Source organism: Caretta caretta, chromosome 2, assembly GCF_965140235.1.
Source record: "Caretta caretta isolate rCarCar2 chromosome 2, rCarCar1.hap1, whole genome shotgun sequence".
Taxonomy (NCBI): domain Eukaryota; kingdom Metazoa; phylum Chordata; order Testudines; family Cheloniidae; genus Caretta; species Caretta caretta.
The window spans coordinates 193,823,037-193,835,527 of NC_134207.1; the positions used below are offsets into that span (position 1 = coordinate 193,823,037).

At 45.3% G+C, this 12,491-nt stretch overlaps 1 protein-coding gene across 5 annotated transcripts in view; it reads right to left on the minus strand.

The window, feature by feature from the left end:
• ANO10 (anoctamin 10) overlaps window positions 1-12,491 on the minus strand; it is a 284,606-nt gene that overhangs the window by 207,740 nt on the left and 64,375 nt on the right. For all 5 annotated transcript variants that reach the window (XM_048838696.2, XM_048838697.2, XM_048838693.2 and 2 more), the window contains one exon: window positions 10,858-10,913. In XM_048838696.2, coding sequence (XP_048694653.2) covers window positions 10,858-10,913 — 56 coding nt within the window. The remainder of the gene's footprint in view (window positions 1-10,857; window positions 10,914-12,491) is intronic.

Consider the following 12,491-nt stretch of genomic DNA (forward strand, 5'->3'; position numbering starts at 1 on the left):
TTTCACATAGGCACAACAATAATAGCAGGTCTTGAGGAGAGATCTGAAGGACAAATTTTGGTTCTAAACTAAGATGACGATGTTTCTTTAAGTTATGTCACAGTGTTGGAAATCCGTTATAAATATATATCTGCTGGATGATTCATTCAGAAGTGGTTTCAGAGTAGCTGCCGTGTTGGTCTGTATTCGCAAAAAGAAAAAAAGAGTACTTGTGGCACCTTAGAGACTAACAAATTTATTTGAGCATAAGCTTTCGTGAGCTACAGCTCACTTCATCGGACATCCAATGAAGTGAGCTGTAGCTCACAAAAGCTTATGCTCATATAAATTTGTTAGTCTCTAAGGTGCCACAAGTACCCTTTTATTGAGAAGTGGGTGTATGTACATGAGATATACAGCAGTTGCATTTTAGGTTCAATCAGTATTAAAAGATTACATGAGTTTGACAGACATTCCACATATTTAAAACGGGAAATACCACTGGTATTGGTACTGTCTCTAAAATAAGAATGAATTTTAAAGGGTGACAACTGTACGTATGAATTTGGAACCTTGCTTAAATGAAAAGATGTATGTGGCAAGGAGGATACATTTTCTGGATATATATACAACTCCCAATGGATTGCCCAGCAGATTGCCCACCTGCCAAACATGTATCCTATTTGCCATCAGTGCTGGCAGAGTTTGGGTACAAAGGGAGCGGTCTGTTTATTCCACCCCTCTTCTGGAGCCCCCTAGGTTCTCTTCCTTCTGCAATTTGTAAGTACCAATCTGCCATAACATTTATGATCTGTAAATTTTGCAAGATAGGAGAATGAACCTGCTGAGGGTTCCATATAGGTATATGATTGTACATTATTATATAAACTAGATATATGAACACACAAATATAAAATATGCAATATTTATTTTATTTCGTGCACACTACACTACACAAAATAGCTAACATTCCCATTTTCTGACAAACAGCTGTAGAAGCAAAACTATATCTGCATAAATGAGATTCCTATGAACAATGAGGCAGACAATGGTTTTGGATAATACCTTTTTGGTAAGTCTTTCATTAACCAACGAAAACTAGCCATCTCTAGCTGCATAATGTAACAACACAAGAGTGACCTCCATCAAAAATACCAGAGTTGTATTTTAGGCTACAGCAGTGATTCACCAGAAAAATAAAGAACTCCTACAAAATTAGCAAATTTTAACTGGATTTAAAAAAAAAAAAAAAACCACCCCACAACCCACTGTGACTTTCCCCTGGTGTTATCTGGACCAGTGATCTGCTATGTCACGCCAATCCTTGACTCTGGGAGTCAGCCTTACTCTGCTCTGCTGTGAGAACCACTTTTCAAAAAGTAGGATATAGTATTTAATACATTAAATTCAAAGTTAACACTGCATATATGTGAACACACAAGAAATAGAAGATATTAAAGTTCCATGGCAAGAGTTACCTTGCCCATGTTGTACATACTTTAATATTAAAGTTGCATAATTTAATAATCTAAATAGTATCCTAATAATACAACATGGCCTAATCCTAAACTCAGTGCATTCAGTAGAAAGACTTCAGTGGGCTTTGGATCAGTCTGGATATGAGCAATCTGGACAATTTAATTTTGCTTAAGGAACATTCAATTTTGTAAGATGAAACAAAAAAATCTTTAAGATACAGCATTACTGAATTGAACAATTTTTTTAATGCAACTCCACAGAATGGAAGCTACAGTTCTCAGGTATTTACACACACACACACACACAAAACCTAGCTGCAATACTATGCAATTGTATATTATAACAACTAAAAACCACTAATATTTTTCATAGGCATGCACAAAAAATGTTCAATGATTTATAACTTATTTGCCCTTTCTCAAACATAAGTAATTATTCCTCAATGAGGGCTTTAGCCCTGATCCTGCACTGTGATGCACGCAGACAGACCCCTGCGTCTGTGCATAGACCAGCTGACTTCAGCAATGCTCTAATCTATGGAGTTGTAGGGTGTGAAGTGGGGCTATATCTGCATAACTTATTATTTCTGATGGATACAACTTTACAGTATTATGAAAAATTGCTGTATATGGAGTGCCTATATGTATGTAGAGCCACCCTGCTGACAGGGCCTGTATGTATACCTCAGACACGTACAAAGGGAAATACTTAAGGTTAATGACAGTATTTAGACCTCACAAAGGTTATGCAAAAAATAGCTGAACCTTTGGAAAACACAGTAGCCGATTCATTAGTGGTTCTCAAACTGTGGGTCAGGACCTCAATGTGAGTTGCAACCCCATTTTAATGGGGTCACCAGGGCTGGTGTTACACTTGCTGTGGCTTAGGGCCGAAGCTGAAGCCTGAGCCCCACCACCCTGGGCAGCAGGGCTCAGGCTTCAGCTTTAGGGTCCCCCCGCCAGGGGTGGCATTGCTTGTGCTTCAGTTTTGGGGGCCCCCCCCCCAAGGATGGTGGGGCTGGGGCGGGCTCAGGATTCAGTCCCCCCATCCTGGGGTCATGTAGTAATTTTTGTTGGTCAGAAGGTGGTCACGGTGCAATGAAGTTTGAGAACCCCTGCTGGAGGGAAGGGGGATGAAGAAGCAGCAGAAAGTTTTCAGGAGGACAACAAAAGAGGCCAGGTGACAGAAGGAGTTTAAATAAGAAAACCTCACAAAAGCATGAGCAGACAGGAAGCCAAAGCCTAGGACAAGGGAGAATAAGGTCACAAAAACTGGGTGAGGGGCTCCAGAAGGGTGAGGTCATCCAGAATGTAGCAGCTTCATGGGGCAAGGGGGGCCAGTCTGCTTTCCTGAATTAAGATGGCACAAGGACCCTGGACAACACAAGGGACTCAGACCCCAGCCCAAAGAATGTCCTGGAGTGAGGAAGGTGAGATAGGGACCTGTGTTTGGTGTTTACTGTTTTGTATGATCCGTACTCTCCTGTGCTTTATATGAGTAAGTATAAAGGAGCATAAAAGTGTTAGTCTGTACAAAGTATAACATGTGTTGACTGCTTCACAACTGCTGCCTGCCGGAGGGACTTGCTGAAGCTTTGGAGTTAATTGGAGTATCTTGGGGGTCTGTGCTGGTCCTGGGGGCCTAGGGCAGGTAAGCAGAGCAGCCCCACTTCCCAGAGGTGTAACAGACAGAGCCAGTGCCCAGGAAATGTGCCCAGGAGGCCACACAAGGAACCAATGCTGCAACCGATAGGGGCTCTAGAAGTTTCACACACCCCAGGGGATCCAAAGCACAGAGGCTGAGATTCCTCTCATTACACTGGCAGGGAATGCCCACTATGATCTGTGAAATAGGGGTTCAGCCATGCAGAGGCAATAGAACAGAGGTGGGCAAACTACGGCCCGTGGGACCGTCCTATCTGGCCCCTGAGCTCCCAGAAGGGGAGGCTAGCCCCCAGCCCCTCCCCCACTGTTCCCCCTCCTCTGCAGCCTCAGCGCACCGCACCGCCCCGCCAGCGCTCTGGCCCACCACTCCTGCCGGGCAGGACAGTGGCGTGGCTGGCTCAGGCCAGGCGGCAGGGTTGCGAGCTCCTGCTGCTCTGAGCAGCATCATAAGGAGGTGTGTGTGTGTGGGGGGGGGGGGTTGGATAAGGGGCAGGAGGTCCCGGGGGGCAGTCAGGGGACAGGGAGCAGTTGGATGGGGCGGAGGTTTGGGGGAGGGGGCTGTCAGGGGACGGGAAACAGGGGACGTGGGATAGGCGTAGGAATCCCTGGGGGGCTGTCAGAGGGTGGGTTTATGGATAGGGGTCTGGGCAGTCAGGTGACAGGCAGCGGGGAGGTGGGGTGGATGAGGGGGCGGTCCCGGGGGCCATGTCTGCGGTCGGGGTGTGGATAGGGGTCGAAGCGGTGGTTAGGGGCGGGGGTCCCAGGAGGGGGCGGTCAGGGGACAAGGAGCGTTGGATGGGTCAGGGGTTCTGAGGGGGGCAGTCAGGGGGCGGGAAGTGGGAGGGGGCAGATAGGGGGCAGGAGCCAGGCTGTTTGGGGAGGCACAGCCTTCCCTACCTGGCCCTCCATAAATTTTCACAAAGCTGATGTGGCCCTCGGGCCAAAAAGTTTGCCCATCCCTGCAATAGTAGGATCAGGGCCTTAGGCTGCAAATTTAAAATTCAGATGTTTAAGTTATTTTGCACAAAGTTTCTGGGAAAAACAGAATGGGGTGCTATTATTCTTGTAAATATAAACAAAATATGGCTGACTGGACTTAACGTACACTCTTGAATGACAATTCACCTTTGGGCTGAGAAGAGGTATGGAACATTTCAGCCTAAAAGAATATTTTTTGAGAAATTTGTTCGTGAAAACAAAGAGATTACTGAAAGATCACGTGCAACTGTAATATAGCACTTACGACAGCAAAAACCGGAGCAACCAGAATGTTTTGTAAATAATACTTCCCCCCAAAAAGTCCATGAAGCAAGATTTAGGAAACCAATGAAAACAACAACAGCCAGGAAGTTCGAAGTGAGTGTTAATGTGCTCTTTTCAAAATGAACACTCAATGGTAAGCCACATATAAACAAACAAACAAGCAAACTGGTCTAATTTCCCAGGTTGTCCTTTATTCCCTTTTTATAGATGGGCACTATATTTGCCCTTTTCCAGTCCTCTAGAATCTCTCCTGTCTTCCAGGACTTTTCAAAGATAATTGCTAATGGCTCAGATATCTCCTCAGTCAGCTCCTTGAACATTCTAGGATGTATTTTATCAGACCCTGGTCACCTGAAGACATTCAACTTGTCTAAGTAATTTTTCACTTGTTCTGTCCCTATTTTAGTCTCTGATCCTACCTCATTTTCATTGGCATTCAGTATGTTAAACATCCAATCACTACTAACCTTTTTGGTGAAAACTAAAACAAAAGTCATTTAGCACTTCTGCCATTTCCACATGTAGTATATTCCGTTATCGTTTGTGCTACAAGATGTATACTTTAAAAAAGCAACTAAAAATATATACACATCTTATTGTGACTCACATAGAAAAACAGATCAGCACCTATAGTAAGTTGCACAGCAAGGCCTTGAAGTAGCAAACACTTAAAGGCCCTGTCTACACTGGCAAGTTTCTGCGTAGTAAAGCAGCTTTCTGTGCTGTAACTCCTGAGGTGTACACACTTAATGCGCAGAAACTGCACAGTTGAAGCGCTCCAAAAAAACCACCCCAACGAGAGGCATAGAGCTTTCTGCGCCGGGGCTACAGCACTGCAGAGCCAGTGCAGACACCATGGCGATTACACCGCTGTGACTGACCTCAGGGAGGTGTCCCAAAATGCCTGTTCTCACCTCTCTGGTCATCGGTTTCAACTTTACTGCCCTGCCCTCAGGTGACCAACCATCATCCCCACCCCGTAAATTCCTTGGAAATTTGAAAGTCCCCATCCTGTTTGCTCAGTGACTTGCAGTTGTCTCAGTGCATCTTTCCAGGTGGCCATGCCTGTTCCATTCACCAGGCAATCCCCTGCTTGGAGCAATGCCAAGCTGCTGGACCTCATCAGCATTTGGGGAGAGGAGGCTGTCCAGTCCCAGCTGCGCTCCAGATGTAGGAATTATTATACCTACTGTCAAGGTTCCTTCCCCACTCTGAACTCTAGGGTACAGATGTGGGGACCTGCATGAAAACCTCCTAAGCCTACTTTTACCAGCTTAGGTTAAAACTTCCCCAAGGTACAAATTAATTTTACCCTTTGCCCTTGGCTTTCCACTGCCACCACCAAACTTTATCTGGGTTTACTGGGAAACGTAGTTTGGACACATCTTTCCCCCCAAAATCCTCCCAACCCTTGCACCCCATTTCCTGGGGAAGGTTTGGTAAAAATCCTCACCAATTTGCATAGGTGACCACAGACCCAAACCCTTGGATCTGAGAACAATGAAAAAGCATTCAGTTTTCTTACAAGAAGACTTTTAATAGAAGTAAAGGAATCACCTCTGTAAAATCAGGATGGTAGATACCTTACAGGGTAATTAGATTCAAAACATTGAGAATCCCTCTAGGCAAAACCTTAAGTTAAATAAAAGACACACAGACAGGAATAGTCATTCTATTCAGCACAGCTCTTTTCTCAGCCATTTAAAGAAATCATAATCTAACACATACCTAGCTAGATTACTTACTAAAAGTTCTAAGACTCCATTCCTGTTCTGTCCCCGGCAAAAGCAGCATACAGACAGACACAGACCCTTTGTTTTTCTCCCTCCTCCCAGCTTTTGAAAGTATCTTGTCTCCTCATTGGTCATTTTGGTCAGGTGCCAGCGAGGTTACCTTTAGCTTCTTAATCCTTTACAGGTGAGAGGATTTTTCCTCTGGCCAGGAGGGATTTTAAAGGGGTTTACCCTTCCCTTTATATTTATGACACCTACAGACAGATTTCACGATGCATGATAGAAAGGTGCCATGACCAGGACACACTGCAGTGCAAGGTAAAAATGCAGGAGCTGTGGAATGGCTACCACAAGGCGCGGGAGGCAAACCCCCGCTCCGGTGCTGCACCCACAAGCTGCTGGTTCTACAAAGAGCTGGACACGATACTCGGTGGCGACCCCACCTCCACTGAGGAGATCACTGTGGATACTTCCATGGCTCACGTTCCAGTCGAGAGAAGACCAAGCCAGGAGGAGGAAATCTTGGACGAGGATGTGCGGGGGGGGGGGGGGGGGACCCAGAGGCAGAGGATGACTTGGAGGCCAGAGATGCATGCAGCCAAAAGCACTTGTCTACCCCAGAGGAGGCTAGCCAGTCACAGCTGTCGGAGGTTGGCTAAGTGCAAACAGGAGAGGAGGCCCCTGGTAAGTGTATCTGATTTTGGGAATCGCTGAAGCGAGTTGTTGGGGGCAGGAAGGTTGCAGAAAGCAGGCTTGTCTCCCACCGCATGCCTAGTCCAAGTGGTCAAACAGGCTGTTGATTGCTCCCTCACTTTACTGGAATCTCCTTCAGAGGTCTCCAGGAAACTCTCTTGGAGATACTGGGCAATCTGCTGCCGCAGGTTCTTCAGCAGAGCTGCTTTGTTTCTTGCCCCATTAATGGTAACTTTCTCTTGCCACTGTGCCGTCACTCGGGGGGGGGGGGGGGGGAGGCGAGCCGCATAGGGGCCACGGTGGAAGCTGCAGGCTTGGAGAAGACCCTCCCTTGATTCCCTGCTCACCCTCAGCAGCGAGGTATCTTCCATAATGATCACATCCTGTGGAAAGTGTGGGAACAGGAATGATCATCAGGCCTCCCCTACAGTGCTGGCTCTCCCCAAGACCCACATGCCCAGTGTACAGCAGGGTCCAGGAAGAGTGATTTATACTGCCCCTGCAGCTACTCACCATTTTGGGGGTCTTGTGGCTCATGTGTGCTTGCCTATGGTCAGCCAGTTAGTGAGAGGTGTGAGAGTACTGGCTGATCCTAGGCAAGCACACATGAGCCACAAGACCCCCAAAATGGTAAGTAGCTGCAAGGGCAGGGTAAATCACTGAATCAGTGTTGTCTGTGTTGCAAACAATACTGCTTCTGTAAAATATTGTGTTTAAACTTCACAGAGATGACCTTGGGAGCCCAGCCTCCCTCTTTGTTATCGGCAGCTGAATAGCTGCGCAGAATTAGAAAGCAGCCAAGAAGAACTAAGGAGGACTTTCTGCGTGATATTATGATGCACTCCGCCACCAAGAAACAGGAATTGAAGGAGTAGCAGGACAGCGAGAAGAGGGACTGAAAGGAGAACACGGCAAGCCAGAATGAAGCCACGGAGCAACTCTTAAAGGTTATGGAGCACTAAACAGACACGCTTCAGGCGATACTAGCTCTTCAAATGGAGGAGCTCCGTGCCTGCACTCCCCTGCAGCCGCTGTCACAAAACTCTTTCCCGTGCGCCCGCCAGACACCACCAACACACTTTTATCAAACTCCTGGCTCCAGTCTACACCTGCAGCATTCCACTCCTCCCACCTCACAGTCCAGCACTGCAGACTCCCACTACTCACTGCACTTAACACCATCTCTCTGCAGTTTGGCCCTACTAAAGTACAGTACCCGCTGCATCCAAATGAGAAGGTTGGATATGATCCCTGGACATACACAAATCTTTAGCTGTCCCAGGACCCCTCCTCCTCCTGGGACCTCCCCCTCGCACATTCCCTCCTTCCACCCCGCTGATGGTTTTTTTTGTTTGTTTGTTTGACTCTCTCCTCAAGATGTTGTCTTTGAATAAAAGAATTGTGTTGGTTTGAAAGCAATCTTTATTTTATCAATTGAAAGCAAAAAGAGCACTGCAAAGCAACATACAATTATGTTAAACCCCCTTATTGCATAACGTGCACCAATCACCTCCTAGCATTGCAAGCGCTGCAATCCCAAGCATAGCAACAAATATTAGAGGCTTTTGGCTTAAAATTGCTGCTTCAAGGCATGCCTAATCCTTATGGCCCTGTGCTGTGCACCTCTAATAGCCCTGATCTCTGGCTGTTCAAACTCAGCCTCCAGGCACTGAGCCTCTGCAGTGCAGCCCTGAATGAAGCTTTCACCCTTCCTTTCACAAATATTATGGAGCATACAGCACGCAGCTATAAGCATAGGAATCCTGTCATCAGCTTCCCATAGAGGTAGCGCCAGCGGGCTTTTAAACGGCCGAAAGCACACTCGACAGTCATTCACCATTTGCTCAGCCTGTTGTTGAACCGTTCCTTGCTGCTGTCAAGTTGCCCCGTGTATGGCTTCATAAGCCACGGCATTAAGGGGTAGGCAGGGTCTCCCAGGATCACAATGGGCATTTCGACTTCCCCTACGGTGATTTTCTGGTCCAGGAACAAAGCCCCTGCTTGCAGCTTCCTGAACAGGCCAGTGTTCCGAAAGATGCATGCATCATGCACGTTTCCAGACCAGCCCGCGTTAATGTCTATGAAACGCCCACAGTGAACCACAAGCACCTGGAGAACCATTGAGAAATACCCCTTGCGATTAATGTACTCGGTGGCTAAGTGGTCTGCTGCCAGAATTGGAATATGCATGCCATCTATTGCCCCTCCACAGTTAGGGAAGCAAAGCCATTTGTGCAAAGCCATCCACAATGTCACGCACATTGCCCAGAGTCACGGTCTTTCGGAGCAGGATGTCATAGAATCATAGAATCATAGACTTTAAGGTCAGAAGGGACCATTATGATCATCTAGTCTGACCTCCTGCACAATGCAGGCCACAGAATCTCACCCACCCACTCCTGTAACAAACCTCTAACCTATGTCTGAGCTATTGAAGTCCTCAAATTGTGTTTTAAAGACTTTGAGGTGCAGAGAATCCTCCAGTAAGTGACCTATGCCCAGTGCTGCAGACGAAGGTGAAAAACCCCCAGGGCCTCTGCCAATCTGCCCTGGAGGAAAATTCCTTCCCGACCCCAAATATGGCGATCAGCTAAACCCGGAGCATGTGGGCAAGACTCACCAGCCAGGCACCCAGGAAAGAATTCTCTGTAGGAACTCAGATCCCACCCCATCTAACATCCTATCACAGGCCATTGGGCATATCTACCGCTAATAGTTGAAGATTAATTAATTGCCAGAATTAGGCTATCCCATCATATCATCCCTTCCATAAATTTATCAAGCTTAGTCTTGAAGCCAGATAGCTCTTTTGCCCCCACTGCTTCCCTTGGAAAGCTGTTCCAGAACTTCACGATGTGATTAATGGCCCTGCACACTTCCATCAAAACAAGTCCAATGGTTGACTTTCCCACTCCAAACTCATTAGCGACTGATCAGTGGCACTCTGGAGTAGCCAGCTTCCACAGTGCAATCGCCACACGCTTCTCCAATGACAGGGCAGCTCTCATTCTCGTGTCCTTGCACTGCAGGGCTTGGGTGAGCTCATCACACAGTCCCATGAATGTGGCTTTCCTCATCCGAAAGTCCTGCAGACACTGCTCGTCATCCCAGATGTGCATGACGATGTGATCCCACCACTCAGTGCTTGTTTCCCGAGCCCAAAAGCAGCGTTCCACTGTGGTCAGCACTTCTGTGAATGCAACAAGCAATTTTGTGTCGCAGCTACTACGCATGGCGAGATCAATGTCGCACTCCTCTTGCCTTTGTAGTTTAAGGAGTAACTCCACTGCCACTCATGACGTGTTACTCAGAGAGAGTAGCATACTGGTCAACAGTTCGGGATCTATTCCTGCAACCCGAAGAGGCCGTGCACGTAGTACACAAACTGTTGAAAGACGGTGCCAAATGCAGACGGAAGCACAGGGATTTCTGGGATGCGAAGCAATGTATCATAGGTCATTGGGACAGGACCCAGGATGCCCCACAACTCCCTCCACCTTCCCACAAGTCTCAGCGGCAGAAGAGAAAGAGGTGCTCTGCAGGATAGCTGCTCAGAGTGCACCACTCCGAATACCACCGCAAGTGTGAACACGCTATTGTGCAGGCAGCTAACAGTGAGAACACACAACAGCAGTTTCCCTTCAGCGCTCTCTGAGCAGCGCTGTAACTTTGCCAGTGTAGATGTGTCCTTATGCTCATGAATAACTACACTCCTATGACTGCTTGTGCAAGTACATTAATGTATTTGAAAAGTGTTTACACAATCAGCCTCTACATCAAGCATTTGGTAATATTCTTGGATGAATGAATCAGTGAAAACAAGAGCTTCTTGATACATAAATCTGAACTTATCTTTTAAAGAATGAAAGCAATAGTTTCCAGATGCAGCAAGGATCATCTAAAGAAAAAAGAAAAATCCACACATCTAGAATCTTGAAAGGAAGAAATTCAGTATGGGAAAATTGAAAGCTGACCATTGTGGAAACAAGCATCTAACACATTATATATTGCCTCCTTAAATAAAATATTACACTAAACATACCTACCACTAAGACCTTCAGAATTAGATGATTCTGATGTGATGATTCCAGTCTATGATTCTCTAAAATATTAAAAACAATCAATTGAGATACAATACAAAGCAAAGAACACATATTAGACACAACTGTGTAATAAAGACAAACAAGCATTTTTCCTCTAGTTAGAGAAATATTTAAGCAAGAGCCTGTGGTGAAAAGTTTGGGCTGTGCCATACCCACCTCAGTGTTTAGCCCATCTTCAAGTATCCTGATGCATAACAAGCATATTAGTATTTTTTCCTATTACAAAAATACTTCTGAATCTCTCTCTCTTTTATGAGAACTATTTTATAATAGAAAAATAGGAGGAAAATTGCACTAAGTGTTAAGCATGATTGAGGCTCTGATCCTGCTCCCATTGAAATCAAATACAAAACTAACTGAAATGCAATGTGAAGCAGGAATGGACTCTAATGACTGGGAACTAATCTGATGCCCATAGAAGTCAATGAAAAGACCCTCGTCGACTTCCACAGGGCTTTGGATTTGACTGTTAGATCTCAAATGTCACTTCTTATGATGCATGAAGTTCTGTATATACACAGTCACTACAGAATTAGGACCTTTAAAGATTCAGGCTTCAGAATTACAATAGGCCTAAACTCTCTGGATGCTTTTTGCTTTGTTTTTTTTTAACCATTTTACAAGCCCCTTCCCTTTATGCTCATTGTCCCAGCCTAAGCAATAATTGAATAAGGTGATGTATTTGTACATACTCACTTTTCAGAGTAGAAATTCACTTTAAAATTAAAGAGTGGCTATGCATGAATCATCTGAAGGTTTTTTCTAAATCTGAAGCTATCATTTTTGTTTTTTTAATTATGCAGGCTCAATTGTGGTTTTTAGTAAGGGCAATAAAATGGATATTCTCTACAGAAAGGTCACAACTCTAAAATTTTTATTCTTTTGGGCAGGCATTTTGTGAGGGCTCAGATGGCTAAGGAAAGAGCTCCTTTGAGGAATGGGGAGATTTTATTTGGTTTGTAATATTTTTGATGCCTAGTGATTATGTATGTGGGGCAAATGTGTTGCTATTTTGGTTCTGTATTTATTTTTGTACTTTTAACTGATTGCAAGGGTCCCTGATGCCCAGAACATGCAGTCTTGCATGTGTTTAATTAAATCTGCATAAATATAGTGTAAACATTACTTAATTCTGGAGCATGAAGAGAAGGGTCAGAAAAACAAAATACAAAACATTTTACTTAATAGCGGTATTGATTACAGAACATCAGGTCTATTTATTAAAATAATCACCTAAACACAAACTTCATCCTCTACAATACCCCTCTTCTCAGGCTCTCTAAATCACCCTTAATTCAGTGTAAGCCCTCTCAAAAAATCATTCAGTTTTCTCTGTTCTCGGTGCAACCCTTCCACCAAACCATAGCAATCTACTAGAATTCTTTTCCTTCTCTAGCACTGCTGCTATAATATTTTGACTCCTTTAAAGATTTCCGTAACTTCCAATTCCTTGAAGGCTCTAGAGCAGGACACTAAACATTTCTTGGCATCTGACATTTCTAACAAATCAGCAGCATTCTGGGAGGCAGCCCACTAGAGAATCTCCTGATAGACAAGTGGAATCTTGGTCTGGACCA